Below are 20,076 nucleotides of genomic sequence, written 5' to 3' on the forward strand. Positions count from 1 at the left end.
TGTCCCCTGACAGAGGATCATCATGACCTTTCAAAGGTAATTGAGAAAGACTTCACGATGACTCTGACCAGATCCCTCAGGACTTCTGGGTGAATCTCATCAGATTGCATTGACTTGTGTTATGCTCAGTTTGTTTGCACGTTTCCTAATCCAACTTTCTTCCACCACGTGTCGTTTTCCTTCTCTGGACTTTCCCATTTGTTTCAGGGGTCTGGGACTGCTGAAAGCCAGTCCTAACAATAAAGGCTGAAGCAAAGAAGGCATTAAGTACCTCAGTCTTTTACAAATCCTTTGCCATCAGGTCCCCTGCCCCATTTAGCAGTGGTTTTCCCCAGTCTTCCTTTTGCAATGCACTCATGGAAGCCTTTCTTGTTGCCCTTCAGATGCACTCCTGGGTGTTGGATTACCTAACCCTGTCCCTTCATGCTCAAACAGCAACTACAATCCTCCCAGGTCACCTGCTCCTGCACCGGCCTCTTGCACGTCTCCTTTTCATGTCCTGCAGTCCTCCTGCCACTCTCATTTGACTTCCTGCTCATCAGGATGAACCACTCTCGAGCTTGGAGGCGTCAACAAGGAATAACATTCACAGGAGCACAAGAGACTCCTACAGTCTGAAAGCCTTTGCGTTTTCCACCCAGATTAAAAAATACTGAAGTAGCTTACTGAACTCATTAGCATCATATCCTCATGAAGTGATTTATAAAGGAGTGTGGAAAATACTGCAGTAATATGCTATTTGATCTGTTTTCAACACCACACCATTTGGTTAATAATCCTACATATAAAAAACACCCTTACACACAATACACTTTCTGAAGCACGTTAAGTAAACACTCTAACTTCTGCATAAAAGATTGCAGCTCCAGAATCGTGCTGCATGACATAAACGCATTAAGCTAAGTGAACTTATTACAGCTAGAATATTGGATCTACAATATTTGCACATTAAGCACACAACTGAATTAAAAGTCTTCGAAAATTTCTACTATATTAGGAACTCACTTCTCTCCCGCTTGCCCCAATACGAATGTTACATTGATTTGGTAACCCTGATCTGTTTTGAGAGGCGGAGCAGCGAATAGAACTTGGCAAGTATACAACTAAATAAGACGGTCTGGGTAAAACACTGTAAAGCAAGATCAAATAAGTGGAAGGAACAGCAAAGAAATCTTGTGCTTAGCACTATGCCTTTGACGTGAAGTAAAACCTGGTTTTTGACACCACTGTCTAAAGTAGTTTCTTAAATGACAAAGACACTCTTAAAACCAGCACAAACCAAAACTGGGTGTCTGTGAAGACCCAAGAAATAGCCTTAATCCACAACTGAATCTTATGCAAGTTAACCACTGAACATTGAGGTCTCTAAATACTACAGCTGACTAGCCAACATGTGAGAGTCTACACAAAGCTATTCAACTCTTTCTATGCTCAGCATCCACACGACTGATTGATATACATATATCTATTTCCCACTGGAGTGACATAAAAGGAATAGAAAGCTCAAAGGCAGCTGCCCCATAGAGCTGCCCCAGCACTCTATTGCAGAAGTGGGAGGGCAATTTAGCAGCTCCAACCAGGCTTCCTCTCTCTTAACATAATTTAAATTTGTATGTTATTCTGCTTTCAGAAAAAACTTTGGCATCATTAATATCTGTTGTATTGAAGTAACAGATGCAATAATCTAAGAGCAATCTTCTACATATACAAATTTAAAAAGTGTTTACTAATTCAATTTTTTTAATCCTAATGCAATACTTTTGACATCTTCATATTCACTTCTAACACAATGAATTGAGATGAATCATTGATAAACAATGATTCATAAACAATGAAACATGATAAACAATGGTTTTTACCTCTATAGAAACATAAACAGTAAACAAATTTTAACATCATAAATCATATGCATTTTCAGTCTAATTTGATTTTAAATAATAAATGGGCAGAACATTCTCAATAAACTTCTTTTATCCACACTAAAGAATGATTTGAAATTTTTTAGCAAGCACTTCTTATATTTGCAGTTAATTTTGTATCAAGAATAAGCAGCAAAATTCATTTAAGATATTCACTGGAATGTTTTTAAACCAGATCTTCCCATTTTCAATAAATAACTTATCTAGTTCTCTTGTGTGTCTGAAATTTCCACTTGAGAAATCAAGAAATCTACTTCATTCACCTGCAGGTGACACTGTTGGTCTTAGCCATACAATCAAAGAGCAACAGCATTCCTCTCAACAGATTCAGTTGCAGTCTGGATCAATGGTGTATCCAAAACACAATTATTTTTCTTATATTTGTACACTAGTACGTTTAAAGTTCCACTATAATATCAAACCTCTGCAGAGACAGTGATTAATGCAAGTGCTTCAAGTACAGATATATTAAAACCGAGTTTATTCTGATAAAGCCTAAAGTAAATGAAAAAATGTGTGCACTCGAGAGGAAAAAAAGAGCATATACATATAGCAAGGCCTCTTCATCCAAATTGAATATTTGTATATTTTCATTTAAGTGCTGAAATACAATATCAAAGAGTTATATAAGTTCATTGAAAAAAGAATTCCCTACCAAAGAAAGGGGAAAAAAAAAAAAAAAAGTAAAAACACTCAAAACTTTGTTTTCAAAAAGATTTGGAAAAACTTGTAGGAAATGGAGCTAAGTCAGGCATGAACATAATTACTTCCAGTAAAAGGGAACACAAAACCAAGAATGCAATTACAAAAACCCCTTATATCCTTACACACCTTATGTAGTTAAAGTACAGAGCACATGGAACATTTTTTTTTCCTGTTGTTCAAAATTACTGTAATTTTATCTGGCATCATTTCAACTACATTTTACTGCTAAAACAAAAATTAACTCCCACCTTCCAACCCAATCTAAATAGAGATTTTAGCCAAGTTAGTTATACCAAAGAATGCCAGTCAATTACACATTTTATCAGAGTATGTCGCATTCAATTATTAAACTAAAGTAGGTTACTCACAGGCTGTACTAAAATTCTACACATTATACACTAACAGCAAGCAAGTAGGCATGTTGTATAATAAACCCCTATATCTGTCCATCTGAAAAACAAATTATTTCAAATAAAATGTAAATTAATGTCTTAAAGTAGCGATTCTAATTTCTGAAGCATGGAAGCCTGATTTTAGTAAATCAAACTGGATTCTATCATAAATCTAGAAATTAATTTAGGTCACAGGAAACACCTCCAGTTCCCAGTAAAGAACTACTACTTTTTTTTTTTCAAACTGCTACTGTTTGATCATGTGTAAGTACTTTTTCCTCCCTGGCAAAATCTTAGCTGTTATAGGCACACATATTAATGGAAGAGCAGTAAATCAGAAGGTCTTCCAACAATCCCACTAGGATATTGGAAGCCTGATGCCAAAAAAAAAAAAAAAAAAAAAAAGAAGTACAATGCCGAATGCACAGATCAGTACCATCAGCCTGAGAAAGCAATGTAGTTGTCCCAGAAACAAAAACAACAGAAAGAACGCAGACAACAATTCAACTAAGCAACAAGCTTATTATCCGAACCCGCTGAAAAGTTATCCAGAAACCACTTATACAAGCAAAGCTTAGTTTGTTTCTTAATCATTTTCACAGAATCACACAGAACCACAGAATCTTAGTGGTTGGAAGGGACCTTTGAGATCATCGAGTCCAACCACATTAAAAAAAAAAAAAAAAAAAAACACAAACAAACAAAAAAACACAACACACAAAACCAAGCAAACAACAAATCCCCCCCCCCCCCCCCCAAAAAAAAAAAAAAAAAAAAAAGCACCCACCAACTAAACCCCACCCCCACAACCTCACACACAACACCCCACCACAAACCAACAATCCCGGGCAACTAGAGCATGCCCTGAAGAGCCACGTCTACATGTTTCTTAAATACCTCCAGGGATGGTGACTCCACCACCTCCCTGGGCAGGCTGTTCCAGTGCTTGACCACTCTTTCAGTAAAGTAATTCTTCCTAATATCCAATCTAAACCTCCCCTGCCGCAGCTTCATACCATTTCCTCTGGTCCTGTCGTTATTCCCCTGGGAGAAGAGGCCAACCCCCGCCTCTCTACACTTTCCTTTCAGGTAGTTGTAGAGGGCAATGAGGTCTCCCCTCAGCCTCCTCTTCTCCAAACTAAACACGCCCAGTTCCCTCAGCCTCTCCTCGTAGGACTTGTTCTCCAGACCCCTCACCAGCTTGGTGGCTCTCCTCTGGACACGCTCCAGCACTTCAATGTCTTTCCTGTAGTGAGGGGCCCAGAACTGAACACAGTACTCGAGGTGAGGCCTCACCAGCGCCGAGTACAGAGGCATGACGACTTCCCTGCTCCTGCTGGCCACGCTATTCCTGATACAAGCCAGGATGCCGTTGGCTTTCTTGGCCGCCTGGGCACACTGCTGGCTCATGTTAAGCCGGCTGTCCACTAACACTCCCAGGTCCTTTTCTGCCGGGCAGCTTTCCAGCCACTCTTCCCCAAGCCTGTAGCGTTGCCTAGGGTTGTTGTGGCCGAAATGCAGAACCCGGCACTTGGCCTTATTAAACCTCATCCCATTGGCCTTGGCCCATTGATCCAACCTGTCCAGGTCCCTCTGTAGAGCCTTCCGACCTTCAAGCAGATCAACACTCCCACCTAACTTGGTGTCATCCGCAAACTTACTGAGGATGCATTCAATCCCCTTGTCTAGATCATCAATGAAGATATTGAACAAGACTGGCCCCAAAACTGAGCCCTGAGGGACACCACTGATGACCGGCCGCCAACCAGATTTTGCTCCATTAATCACAACTCGCTGGGCACGGCCATCCAGCCAGTTTTTTATCCAGCGGAGGGTACACTTGTCTATGCCATGATTCTCCAGTTTCATTCTCCAGTTTCATCATCGGAGACAACCAGAAGCCCTACACAGAAAGTCAGAGTTTACTGCCTTTATTTCTGAGGGTTAAAGAATTCAGTCAAAGAACTAACGTTACAGGCCCCAAACTGCTTCTCTGTTTAACATCAATTTTTTTCACCTTCTTTACTACTTCCCCCAGTTGGTGCAAGGAAGAAAGAAAACTGTGGGAAAGCCATACACTTCATAAAAATGTCACCCATGGAAAAACTCCTTCCTTGTCTTTAAAGGGTCAAGAAATAGCAGTATAACACTAACAAATTGAAAACTTGTTTCTGAGGGGAGCTTTAAGGGCACAGTGACCTTACAGAAGTGCTCCCAACCTGGAAGGGAGAGGGCTCCAAGTTTTTTCTCCAGTTTCAGATTCTAGTCAATGCAGGTTCACCTAATCCAGACCATGTCTTCATTTCCCTCGTGTTACTCTCTATTTTGGATCTCTGAAGAGGGTACTCTTAGAAAAATGACTAGCTTTTTTTCCTTCTGCTCATCCATCAAAATGCTTTCAAGATTCCACTTTCTCCCTCCAGAAGTCAAGGAAAATGAATTCAGCCCAGCCCGAGGACCTGCGTGTTGCTGTTCACCAGACTGCTATCAACTGGGAGTCTACACTGCTTACTGGCGAAGAGACTGACAAGATCAGAACCTTAAATAACAGTATTTCAAATATTAGACACAATACAGTAGATATTTGCATGTGTATAAAGACACATCCCTTCTGATTTTATTTGAATAGTCTTACTTTCAGAACTTAACTAACTTAAGAAATACACAACATTTACAGAAAAAAAGTAAGACTGAATGACACGTGGAGTCCCATCAAGCCTCACTACCACAAAGAGATGCTGGATAGTGGGGGTTTTTAAACCTCATTTGTCCTGAAGATAGTATTAACAATGAAGGAAGGAGCAAGATTTGATTTTTTAGACTGCGAAGACTTCTGAAATGAAGGAAATCCTCATGGAGATGACACTGTGAAATAGAGATGACTTTGGGATACAGAAATCCCACTATATAAAAAGATTTTGATCTTTCTTGACTTAGCCATACACCTTAGCAAGCATTCCTGTTCTAAATATTTTGAGATATTTCTCTCGTTTGAAAGGTAAGATTTTTACCTCATTTAAAGGAAGAAAGAGTCTCATTTTAAATAGTGCATAACTTTGAAAATTCAGAAGAAAGGAAACAGTCTTTCAGTAAGGTTGTACTACTGAAAAATATTCTAGAAGTTTTCTCAGAAAAAGAGAAACAAGTCCCTTCCTCTTCTTTGTATTAGATTTTGATGTCCTCTTGGAAAGTTTTCTCTCTCAGTCCAAATGCTGATGAAAAGAGAATATCCTGCTCCTGAAGCCATGGGTGTGCATTGAATTCAGCGCTACTTTTCATTCTAGGCATACCAGAAGAGGGAATATTAACCAGGCTCAGCTCTTCTTTTAAAATGAACAACTTGAAAAGAAGAGGGCTTTTCTTTATCTGTGAGCTTTATAATCTCTGGATCACTTCTGATGACCACTTCATGACAGCTTATCTCCTCGTACCAAAAGAAATTGGTAGATTTTATTGCATCTAATATGTCCAAAGTTTCTAGAGCAAAGAACCACTCTACCCCTGGAAGAAAACACACCCGTGTCTAAAGTCAGCAATAATACAGGTGTTTGCAACAACTCCAAGTAAAAAGCCAATGGCATGTAATTGGAGATGAAGGCCACTTACAGAAGACTAGTACCTACAGGGACGGACAAAATATACTGGAGAAGGAGAAAGAGATTAGACAGATAAAGCACCAAGAGATGGGAAAATAAAATAGTATTATCTTGCTTCAAATGCATTTTAGATAGCATAGTCTATGTAATTTTTCAACGTAAGCACTTCATATAGGTTTCACAAGACGCTATGGTAATACAAATGGGATAACAATTGACAATGTCAATCTAAAGGAAAAAAAAAAAAGTGTTTTCCTACATTTTATTTCTGTTTAAATGCAGTACAATATGGTACCCTGAGAATTGTTATTAAGGGAGAACAACTGTTAATATTCTGAATTAAAAAAAAAATCATAATTCTTAATCACCATATTGAAACATATTTGTATGAGTATGTTGACATGCATGGTAAAATGACATTACACGTAAGGTAAATTACTATATATATGTACGTTCAGCTTCTAACAGTGGGCTTTATGTATGCATGAAATGGAAAGCACATATAGAGCAGAATATCACAGCATATAATGCACTAAAAATTAACAAAGTTTATGTATTTGCATTTCCTTAGGAAAAGAAAAGTAGGAGGAATCAAGTTCACTATTTGCTTTTACCTAGAAGCATCTCTGTACCTTATTAAAAGTGCAGGAAATGAGAAACAGTGTATCAGAAAAAGAAAGCTGTAGATGAAACATAAGGCACCTCAAGTTTATAGTCCTCTTTTGCTTCAAATAGTTTCAGACTTGATTAGTTTTATATTGCTGATAAGAACTTAAGAAAAAAGCATTATTCCATTTTATTAGTATCAGATTCCAATAGGGAATAAAGCCTTCATGACTTAATATCAGAGTCTATCAGCTGACAGAATCTATCAGAGTGATCATCCATATTACTCAAAGGTCCTGATGCCATTTGCCATTCTCAGAACTACTTGCCCTATTCAGCTCTGATGCTTTTGTGGTCTCTGCTTCACTTCTCACTTCTGCCAAGCCATCACAAGTACAATTAATCAGCTAATCTTCAAGACGTCAAAATACATTCAGTCCTTCAGGCTATTTCCTCTCCTCAAGAAAAGCATTCTGTTCAGTAATCAGACAAATGTATTTGCCAATGCAAATGTAGCTTACACAAATTCTCTTTTCATTTGCAACACTAGTGTTTTCAAAAACACTATTAGTACTGTTGTATTACTCGCACTATTCAGTAAGAATTGCCCTTTTGTTCTAAATACTCTGATTTCCAGTATAAATAACTAGCTAAAGTTAAAAATAGAAAAAAAAAACTAGCTAATAAAATTTGCAGTAAGCTAATAAAACATCTCTCTTGGATTTAAAATACCAAAAGTACAATTTCAATGAAAGCAATAACTTTATTTAAGAGATATTCCAAAACTAAACCTAACTGTGGTGGGTTGACCTTGGTGGCTGACAGATGCCTCACCCAGTCACTCTCTTGCTTCCCCTCCTCAACTAAACACGAGGAGAAAATAACACAGAAAAGCTCATGGATTGAGATAAAGACTGGGAGGTCATTTACCAGTTACTGTCACGGGCAACAGACTTGACTTGGGGAAAATTAATTTGATTTATTGCAAATTAAAAATAGAGTACAATAGTGAGGAAACACACAAAACCTAAGAACCCCTTCCTCCTAGCCCTCCTTCTTCCCAGACTCAACTTCACTGCTTTGTCACCAACTCCTTTATGTCCCACGGGATGGGGAACAGGGGTTACAGCCAGTCCATAACCCTTCGTCTCTGCTGTTCCTCCCTCACACTTTTCCCCTGCTCCAGTGTGGGGTTTTCTCCCCTTGGACAGTCCTCCACAAACTGCTCCAACATGGGTCCTTTCCATAGGCTGCAGTTCCTGCCAGGATAAACCTGCTCCAGCGTGGGTCCTTCTCCACAGGCCACAGTTCCTGCCAGGAGCCTGCTCCTGCATGGCCTCTCCATTGGCCACAGTATCCTTTAGGGCACCATCCATCTGCTGCAGTGTGGGGTCCTCCCAGGGCTGCAGTGCAGATATCTGCTCCACCATGGCCTCTTCCACGGGTTGCTCCATCCCCTGGAGCACCTCCTCCCAAACTTCTGCTTGGACCTTGTTGTCTGCTGGGCTGTTTCTCACACTTTTTTTCCTCACTCTTCTCTCTCTCTCAACTGCTGCACAGTGTTTTTGCCCTGTCCTAACTATGCTTTTACAGAGTTGCCATCAGCCTGGCTGAAGGGCTCATCTGTGCCCTGTGGTGGGTCCACTGACACTGGCTGGAAACTGCTGTGTCCAGCATCTGCAGTCCCCCACTGCCATGCACCTGGGCACGGACACCCCAAAAACAAAAGCACAACGTGCTTATAATGTGATGAAAAGACACTGCTTAGTTATTGGTAGGCTTTTTTCCATAATTGAGATCTTGTAAATCATTCATATTTTTAAGCACTCAACATGTTCAGCAGTTGGCAAATGAAAGTGATATCACTTCTCAAATCTAAAGTGTTGAAGGATGGTTTCTTAGAAAAATGTTAAGATAGTTTTGACATAAACTGTGAGCAACATTAAGAGCCAACTCTGAAAGCAATGTGATTTTGGCTTACACAGGCTAACGAGCAGAGAACAAAAATGACAGCTAGCTGCCCGTTCTCTAACAATGAAAGCCAGGTTTAGCAGGACTTCCTTCACCACCACCACCACCCACCACTCCTTTTCTATATATATTTTTTAAACTGAACTGCATGGATAAAAAGCCTAACCCTTCCCTTCATGCCTCTGCATATTTCATTGATGTAGGGCACTACCGCAAACAAATTTAAGCTTTAGATTTGACTTATTTGAACACCTGAGAACTTTTCAGAGTTGTGAAATTACAAAAGTTTATGAAGGAGGCAGTTTAAAAAAAAAATAAAAATGGATGAATGCTACTCTAGGTTTCCCAATTCCTATCTGCATTAAGGAGAAAAGTTTAGAAGCACTTTAGGTTCAAAGCAGACTAAGGTCAGATATACAATTTGATTCTGATACCCCTTTCTTTAATCAGACATGCAATTAATTTTTATGAAATTTTTACAAATCCACGATGGAAAAAAGACAGAGGTATTTGGAGGCCTGCAGAAACCTAAAAGTTTTGGAAATGTTTCTGTGAAGGCTGGCAGGCCCATGTTGACAGGCACAGCCTTGCACTTCAGTAAATGTATATATGTCTTTTTGTGTACTTGAAGTACTTTAGTACTATGTATACAGTACAGAATGCCTAATAATATATTTGAAATGAATAGCCTTAATGTCTGTAAAATCAGTTTCTTGATCAACAAGAACAATAACACAAACGGAAAACCATAAATCTATATTCCAAGAGTTACCAAAAAAAGTATTCAATAGTTCAGAAGTGGCAGAATCAGGACTATTCGCACAATAATAGTTTGATTCATTTTCCCCATAATATTTATTTAAAAGACAATAAATTTCCTCCTCCTGCTCTCTGAATCCCTTTAACTCCAAGAATATGAGAAGGAAGGAACAGAGATATATAGAGGTTTATAGGCTGGGAAAATTAGCCTGCATTGAAAATTTGACCAGATTTGTTTTCAACTACTACATAACTTTAGCAACATAGAAAGCACTGATAACCTGGCCTTAGCACCAAGACGTATCTGTAGTGAGTAAGGCTCATTACAGGCTTGCAGCTTTCAAGGCAAAGCAAGAGACATAGGACCAATAAAAGGAGTTTGGCTTATATCCGCAGGTCTGAGCCACTAAATAAAGCAAAAACATGATAGAAAATGTATTTCAGCTTTAACATGTCAGTCTCACTTATATGCATTCATTTGAATTAGGATGCTAATTCACAAAATATTGAAGAGAAATTATCTTCTTCATGTTTTTTGATGCTCACTACCTTTAGAAGTTAATAAATTTTATGGCCAGAAGGCATTTCTGCAACTCCCTAGAGGCTACCAATGTTTTGTACAAGTTAAGGCATCATGCTAATCATCAGCTTAAAATACACTGTGCCCAGTTCAGGGCAGTGACTTCAGACTTGATTACATTATAAATCTAATACTGCTCCAATCCCAATTGTATTCTCCAAAATTTCACAAGATAACTATTACTACTATATTTATTGCAAACACAAGGTCAAAGTTAATTGATGTGAAAGCTCACAAATGGATTGTTGTCATATCATTTTCCAGACTGTATAAAGCAAAGACTGAGTAGCTCGCTATATAAATGTACACTCAAAAAAATCCATAAGGACAATCACCCAAGTAATCCATTGTCTTCTAACAAAACACTTCATATTATCTTGAATACTACCCAGCAAAATATGCAATTAATTACTTAGGAATATTTTCCATTTAAACATTGACATACCAAAAAACTTTCCAAACAACAGATTATGACTAAAGTATACCTAATATCATTGTGGTTTAAGTGATGTCTAAGCATCAGAGTTTCCTAGATAATAGTAGGTCAGTATACAAACATTCTTAGAATAGAGCCGATATTTTTTTCTATCAACTGCAGGGAAATAAACTTCCTTAGATTGAGATTGTTTTTCATGAGGAAAAACAAGTGAAAACTTAATGTATCTTTATTTTGAGTATGAAAAAGCTTTAAAAATGTAAGATAAACTCTCTACAAGAACCAGTACAATAGCTAGCTCATATACTTCTGTAACAAGTTTACTTTCTGCTGTTCCCAGGTTCAGTGAAGCACTTATTTATGTACAAATTATTTGGTAATGGATCTATTCAGTCTGAAACATCAAGTGACAAGTCAAATACTTACACTTACTCCTTTTCACAAAAACATGAAGGGAAATTGTGTCTTACAGCTTTAACACACATCCCACATCTTACACTTAGATACACAGGAGCTGTGGCTTTCACTGCATGAGATGTGGGGAGCAGGTTAGAAGACTGACTGAAGAGTCAACAAAACAATTATTCTGATTTTTCTTTTTAAGGTAATTTCATTATTGGTAAAATTAGAAATAACTTCTTTTAAAAGCTTGGCTTCTGAAGTACGTGTTGGAACCACAGTCCTGCTAATGAATATTCAAAGGAGAATACGGAACAACAGGGAAGTAAGCTCATCTAATGCATAATACTATAAATGTATGAAGCAGCAAGAGACACGGCTGCCTTCTGGATGGATATAAATGACAGTATGGAAAGCACATAGAAAGTTATTTCTCAAAAATTGTGCTACAGAACATTTTTATGGGAATATCTTTTAAAAACATTTAAAAGATTTTATTCCATCATAAAAGGAATGAAAATTTAAATTACTCATTTTTTTTTTGGGGGGGGTAGCATTTTCATCTTTTCAAAATATTTGCAGAAAAAATAACAAAGGCAGATCCCACCGTATATTAAGGGTGGATTCCTGAGAAGCCAGACAGTTAGTAATTTGTCAGATAAAGCAATTTTTCCTCACCAGAATAAGCATAACAGATGCGTGTAATGAACTTACAAAACACACATATTTAAATGCACACAGGCAAAGTATGAAGGATGGAAAGGAAGGAGAAAATAGTCAGGATTGTCACTGAAGTGCTACTTCTAACTAATACCTGACAATCACCTCATTTTTACATCTTTCATTGTGACTGATTTGATTCACCTGAGGATGAAGATGAAGATGGTGAAAATGTAACCTCTCAAAGAAGAGGCAGAAGACAACTGTCACAGAAGATTTATAACAGGCCTTCTGTTTCTAGAAGAATCAGCTGAGATCTTTTGAAACAGGGATCTAATCTGAAATGTTTGCACCTGCTTCAGCTGACGATCCTACTCCTGCCTTTTATCCCCCATACTATGTATACTATCCCTGGGTATTTAAATAGTGTTCACGCATACACCTGTTGTAATGTTAACTCTTACAGGAAAACTGGTTTTGTTAAACACAAGCACTTAACCTATTATTCTAGTAAAGGCTAGAAAGCAGGGTAGTGATTGGCAAAGCAACTCTGAAACTATAAATAAAGTAGTAACACATATCAGTGTATTCCTGTCTGAGAAATGCAGTAGAGAGGCTGACATAAAACAAAACTTTGAAGCAAGAATCAATTTAATATAGGGTAAAAAACAATCAAAGGAACCTGCTTGGATGAGATGGTTTAAGTGCATAGTTGATGAAAGAAAGGTCATGTTTTTTCACAGGAAACAACATATGCAAAGAGCAATAAGCAAGATCCAGCACAAATAAGTGCCCTTTCCTTAGTTTCTAATAAGGCTACATATCTCCTGTGCACTTTGATAAGCAGGGATAAACCAAAACCCACTACTGGGCTCCAGAGTCTGCAAAAGCAGCAGCAGCAATTACATCGGTAACTCCTGGATTGGTGTTATTTCTCTTCTGCACCTCCTACAATTCTCATTAATCATAAGAAAAGACTGACCAGCTACAACAACCCAAAGAAAACAAAAAAAAAATGAATATTTCATAGTCATAGAATTTTTGGGCTTTATGTATTTGTCTTTTTAACCTTTTCGATGTTTTTAAGGGTAAAGAAGCAAAATTAGGGCCTCCCCTTGCCACTTCTTCTTGACTTTTATACATTAATCCACTTTATCCTCTTACCCAAAAGAAAATGAGTAATTATGCTACTAGTGGTATTTTGGACTAAAGTAAGAAAGCATGATGAAGCACAAAGTCCTACACTTAAGTTACTATGCTGCTCTAAATTAATACTTTGTATGTATTAATAATTTCCCATTACTAGAGTAATAAAATTTCAACTTCGTAAACCATTTTCCATACACATTTCTTAATAATGCCTGAAATTGTTTGTTTTTTCTCTTGTTACTTCTTTACTGGATGTAAGCAGTTTTACTAATGCTGTGAGATTTTATGAATTTTGTTGCAAAGTAGGATAGCAAGAGAAAATAGCACTTTTCCATTCTACATTCGTCCTGTTCATCAAACTTTGTAGTTTCATTCAGAGCAGGCTTTTCCACTGTCACTTCAGTTCTGCCAGTGATTACACATGCTCTCTCGCTATTAAAACTCTGACCTACCTGATTATGTGCCCTAGCTGAAAAGTATTGTGAAAACAGGAGGTAATTTTAAATGATAATTCGGTCCATGTAAATAATTTCAATGACTAAAAAGTCCCTATTGGAAAGCTTTTGTTCTGTAAACCCAAATTTTAGGCAGACAGTGTTGCAAAGTAATTCATAGATTCATAGATTCATAGATTGGTCCAGGCCGGAAGGGACCTCCAAAGGTCATCTAGCCCGACCTCCCCGCAGTCAGCAGGGACACCCCCTACTAGACCAGGTTGCCCAGGGCCTCGTCGAGCTTCACCTTGAATATCTCAAGGGAAGGGGCCTCAACCACCTCCCTGGGCAACCTGTTCCAGTGTTCCACCACCCTCATGGTAAAGAACTTGTTCCTAATATCCAATCTAAATCTCCCCTTCTCCAGCTTAAAACCATTGCCCTTCGTCCTGTCGCTGCAGGCCTTTGTAAACAGACCCTCCCCAGCCTTCCTGTAGGCCCCCCTCAGGTACTGGAAGGCCGCTATGAGGTCTCCCCGGAGCCTCCTTTTCTCCAAGCTAAACAACCCCAGCTCCCTCAGTCTGTCCTCATAGGAGAGGTGCTCCAGCCCCCTGATCATTTTAGTGGCCCTCCTCTGGACCCGCTCCATCAGGTCCATGTCCTTTCTATATTGAGGGCTCCAGACCTGCACACAGTGCTCCAGGTGAGGTCTCACCAGAGCAGAGTAAAGTGGCAGAATCACCTCTCTGGATCTGCTGGCAACACTTCTTTTGATGCAGCCCAGGATGTGATTGGCCTTTTGGGCTGCGAGAGCACATTGCCTGCTCATGTCCAGCTTCTCGTCCATCAGCACCCCCAAGTCCCTTTCCTCAGGGCTGCTTTCTAATACCTCATCCCCCAGTCTGTATTTATACTGAGGATTGTTTCTTCCCAGGTGCAGAATCCTGCACTTGCTTTTGTTGAACCTCATGAGGTTCATCTGGGCCCACCTCTCCAGCCTGTCCAGGTCCCCCTGAATGACATCCCGTCCCTCCGGTGTGTCGACAACACCACACAGCTTGGTGTCATCTGCAAACTTGCTGATGGTGCTCTCAATCCCTCTGTCTATGTCTTTGATAAAAATGTTAAACAGTACTGGTCCCAGGACGGACCCTTGAGGGACACCACTAGTCACTGCTCTCCATCTGGACTTAAAGCCATTGAGTACCACCCTCTGGGTGCGACCATTCAGCCAATTCCTTATCCACCGAACCATCCACCCATCAAATCCGTATCCCTCCAGTTCTGATAAGGTACTGGTGATACTGCTGGTACTCATTGATATTGCTTCAGTATTTATTGGTTATCACAGTATTGTGACTGTGTCAACAAGTATGCATATATGTCTTCTAATAAAGACTGTTATCCAGGACTTCACACTAGATTACTGCAGTGGTCATCTTTAGTATTAATTACATATGGACATCTTGTCTTGTCATGTGACGAGTTTTCTCTAGTCTTACCATAAAAATGTAAAATACATCAAAGCTGAGACTGGCAAAATATAACTCACCTGAATCAATAATTACTAGAACTTACATTTATAAATGTTCATATTGACAATACAATCGAGTCTTATTCTGTCTCTTGGGCCAGGTAGGAGGAGGAAAGGTAATTACAATGAACTTTATGTAAGAAGAGATGTAAAAGTATCTCAATATTTTGGAAAAATGACATTTCATTTACACAAACAATATTTGCCTGAAATAAATATGACAAGAAGTATCTGCTAAAACAGAAAAATTCCCGTGCCATCTATGCAATACATTTCTATGAATCCTAAAATGTTTAATCTAGCATATGCACACGCAAACATCCAACACTTCGGTTATAATCCTGAAAAGGTGGGGGCACAATCCACTAAGGTTCACAAGCTGAAAATCAGGTAAGATTTTATACAAAGTTTATACGGAAGTGGGCTGCTGTAGTAATAAGACTAAATGGGAGAAACCAAAAAGTTCAATGAGCCCATTGCTTAAGGTATTTCTGAGGTATTAGTGTTTTAATCACTTTGAGCTGAAAGTCACATTTTAGAAGACGATCAATGTAATTACAGACTCAGTAAGAACCTTTCAGCTGCTTCAACACTTTTACAACAAGGTTTAAAAAAAAAAAAAGGCTAGCGTACCTACAAAGAGATAGGAATACACACACCCAGAGAAATATTTTAAAATATTAAGCATACCTGTGTTCGCAGAATTTCGCCTTTTGACAGTTGCATATCACCAGTCAACTCTTTCACAGTAATGCCTAGTGGTTCCAGACGCTTGCTGAAGTAATTTGTCATTTCAGCTGCCAAAGCCTTCATAGGAGCAACATACACAATCTGCACCAAAAGGACACTCGCTTGATAAATGAGCAAACCCCACAATGTCGTTTGTTTCATGGCAACCATTACAAATCACAATTTATTGCGAAATATGATGCCAGGCACTTACAGTGAAAAATCTTAATAGTGATATATGAAAAGTAGTTATCTTTGTCGGATAAGTGTGCAGCTGTTTAAAGGACAATGGATTTTGTTTATACAGCCTCATCACTTTGAAAATTGGTTCTGCATCAAAGTTAAATGCATTTTCATAGCTTTTAACTCGCATAATAAGATTTTTAGAACACAAATAAGAATAGCTTTAACAGTAATGAAGTAAATCAAAACTAGCATTATCTTTAACTTGGAAAAGTGTAATACCCTTGAAAACTTCCCGATTTCATGTTCCGTATATAACAGGTTTTACCTTACAAGTTAAAAAGCTGTTACTTGGTCATTAAACTCCTACCTTAAACTCATCCTTTTTGATAACGCCATGCTGGACATGCTGTCGAATTTCATGAAGGACTGTCAGCATGGCAATGTTAGTCTTCCCAGCTCCAGTGGGGGCACAGATGAGCATGTTCTCATTTGTGTTGTAGGCAGTCTCGAAAACTATAGATTGGATTCGGTTTAGTCTTTTCATGCCTTTAAAAGCAAGTTGTCCAATCTGTTAAAACAAACAACACACATATTTTGGGTTTTTCATATACATGTGTGTGTGCGTGTGTGTATATATATAAAAATAATAAAAAATAGAACACAAGGTAACAAAACTTAGGATACCTGCTGCCATAGATTTATTATCCCAAGGTTTTTATTCTGACGGTACCACCCCCACCCACCCTTCAAATACTGAATCCCTAAGGAAAACAAAATATAACAGGATAACATCTCTTAAAATCAATCAAATCTTTAGCTGCAAGCTATTTCAGCATTTAATTTGTTTTTAATCAAGACTGATATAAATAAATATATAAATTAATATACAGTAAAATAACAAGCTTTTAATAATTAAGCTTCAGTAAAACAGCAATAGTCAAATTGGAAGAAAACACATCTTTAAATCTAAGTCGACAAACTATGACTACTCTAATGGAAGAAGAGGCAGCAACAGACAGGAACCTGCTGAAGAAACAGATGATTAAAAAAAATATTTATGATTAATTTTGTGCAATAAAGTTTAATTATGCAAACACACAGACAAATTCAGTAACAACCTTCTCTTTGCTCCTCTTTGATTGAGGAAATCTCCATCGTGCAATTGTTACTGTTCAGACCTTTCTCCCACAACATTTACAACAAACTGCAGCCCCCAAAAGAAACATAAAACTTGTATGTATAGTCCCAAATAAACTTAGGGAATGTTTTAGAAAATTAAATTATATAGCTAATATAGGCATTTATAGTTATTATAGCTTAATGATGGTTAAATTTTATAAAGTACCAATCATCAATTACAAAAATATTTATTTTGTTCCTACTGGTCTCTCTGAAAAATAAGATTTTCACCAAGAAATAACTGCTGTAGATAGTTACAACGCCTGCACTTGAAGATTCTAAAATTTTTGTGGCTGCTTTTTCCTTAGTTACTTTTCCACAGACACTTAAAAGAGACTGCATAAGAGAACTATTTGCTTTGTACAGATTAAATTACTGCACTGCTTCTACTAATAAACATGAGAACTATCTTACTGATATTTTTGATTATTATAATTTTTATTTTAATTGCAGGAAACCACAAAAGTACAAATTCACTGTAAAGAACAGTCCTGAAAGTACCTTCTAAAGATCTCCCTTTCCATTATTCTGGGCACTTTAGTTAATTCACGGTCATTTGCTGTTGTAATAGTCTCTCCAATACTAATATTCTTTCCGATTCCAAGCAAATTATTTGAGCAAGATCCAATTTATTACTACCTCAAGTAATGCAAGCTTAGGAATGAGAGCTGTATGGGCTACTCAAATCAACTACTTTACTTTGTGACAAACAGCACTAGGTCTATCATTTTGCTACAGCTTCTTGGTAGTAGCCTCATGTGAGAGGCTGAGATGCAAATTACAAATGTAGGCTAATACACCACTTTCACAATACGTGACAATGGTCTACTCTTAAATGTAGAGGAATGATGTACTTCATGACTTCGTAAACTGCAGTTTTATTCTAGACGACCTAAACTGTTAAAAACCAACATTCATTGATATGAAAGTCAATGAAAACGCTATGCAATTAACACACTATTTCTTTTTGAAGACATTCTTTTCAATTTAAAAGTACTTAGACTTAAGTACTAAGACTAAGTTTTAGACTAAGTCTTAGCAAAGCTTTCAGGTTGAAGATTTCTCATGCAACACTGAAAAAACAAGTTTCATTCAAGTCATGGATTGCATTTGTATTTATAGGATCAACACATCTCAAATATATTCAAATATCTATTCTAAACTGTTTAGTGTCTTTGGTGAAGAAAAAAAAAAAAAAAAAGTATCTAATGCAGGTACTTCCAGTACTTTTCATCAAGTTTCTTCATTTTTTTTTTTAAGATTTTCAAGAATTTCAAGATTACAACACTTTCCACTATTAATGTCCTTTCATAATTTATTCTGCTTCCAAGATTGCAGGGGGAAAGCTTATTTGTTTTGCACCAAGTTTTGTATACATAATGTTTACTTGGTGTATCATCTTCAAAATTCATTTCATCTTCATGAATGAGACCATTATAAAGTGCTAATGGGTTTCCTGGAGACCTGCTGATTACATTAGTGCTATCAGGGTTCAATCAGCTATTTTTATGGCCTCCTTAGTCATTTTAGGTTTCTAATTTGCCTGTTACTTCACTCAGATTTCTCGACAGGTCTTTGAAAATGGTTCTATTTTTCCTTTTCCCTCTCATTCCATCTAATTAGTTTTAGAAGCTATTATAAACGCCATAACGTTCACACTGCTAAACACTGTTTACAGTGTTTATAATAAAGGATCTATGGAGAGAATTCACAAACACAACTGGTGATTACAGAATCAAACTAACAAAACACTACATTGCACAATACATATGTTATTTAAAGAAGCATTTTTTTAAACAAAAGTAGAAACAGTTTCTAAATGAAGTCAGGTGTTAAGTATTGTCAGAAAAGAACAACAGAAGTTTTTCACGGTCACATAGTTGAATATGTGCAGCTTTACACATACAGGTCTTCTACGATGGCATGACTGGGGAGAGCAGTGGATGTTGTCTACCTCAACTTCAGCAAAGCTTTTGACACTGTCTCCCATAACACCCTCATAGGTAAGATTAGGAGGTGTGGATTAGATGAGTGGACAGTGAGATGGATTGAGAGCTGGCTGAATGGCAGAGCTCAGAGTGTTGTGATCAGTGGCACAGAGCCTAGTTAGAGGCCTGTAGCTTGCGGTGTTGCCCAGGGGTCAGCACTGGGTCCTGTCTTGTTCAACATATTCATCATTGACCTGGATGAGGGGAGAGCACGTACCCTCAGCAAGGTTGATGATGATACAAAACTGGGAGGGTGACAGAGCCCTGGAACAGGCTGCCCAGAGAAGCTGTGGAGTCTCCTTCTCTAGAGATACTCAAAAGCCGCCTGGATGTGTTCCTGTCCAACCTGCTCTAGGGTGAACCTGCTTTAGCAGCAGGGGTTGAACTAGATGATCCCCAGAGATCCCTTCCAACCCCTGCCACTCTGTGATTCTGTCTCCTTACAGTTGTGTGCTTGTTAATACCCTTAAATAAATTATGTCTTTAAGTGTTTTCTAAAATTACTGCTTATAGGAATATATTGTTCCAGCTTCTCTTCATCTTTACGTTGGCAATGCAAGATATCTTTTTCTCCTACATTTGGAAGAAATTACATATACTATAGCCCTGGGACATGTAATTGTTAGCAAAAATAAATAAATATTTAGATAAATAAAAATAATTTTTTGTCTTTTTTCCTATTGGAAAGTAGTAACGCCATGGATTAAGACTGACTTGGTAAGTAGCAATAAACAAACAGGTGTTCCAGAAGCAGCAGAGGAAGCTGTGTAACAAAGTAGAAAAATGAACCTCAGCTTGTTTTCTGGAAAATGCTAAGCGGACCGAAACGTGAACATTAAGAGTGGAGTAAAGAT

General features: G+C 38.0%; 1 protein-coding gene across 2 annotated transcripts in view; it reads right to left on the reverse strand.

The window, feature by feature from the left end:
- Positions 1 to 20,076, reverse strand: part of ASCC3 (activating signal cointegrator 1 complex subunit 3) — a 252,340-nt gene that overhangs the window by 181,707 nt on the left and 50,557 nt on the right. For both annotated transcript variants that reach the window (XM_074150229.1, XM_074150228.1), the window contains exons 8-9: positions 16,423 to 16,623; positions 15,831 to 15,971 (exon numbers count right to left, since the gene is read on the reverse strand). In XM_074150229.1, coding sequence (XP_074006330.1) covers positions 15,831 to 15,971; positions 16,423 to 16,623 — 342 coding nt within the window. The remainder of the gene's footprint in view (positions 1 to 15,830; positions 15,972 to 16,422; positions 16,624 to 20,076) is intronic.

Source organism: Numenius arquata, chromosome 7 (genome assembly GCF_964106895.1).
Source record: "Numenius arquata chromosome 7, bNumArq3.hap1.1, whole genome shotgun sequence".
NCBI classification, from domain to species: Eukaryota; Metazoa; Chordata; class Aves; order Charadriiformes; family Scolopacidae; genus Numenius; species Numenius arquata.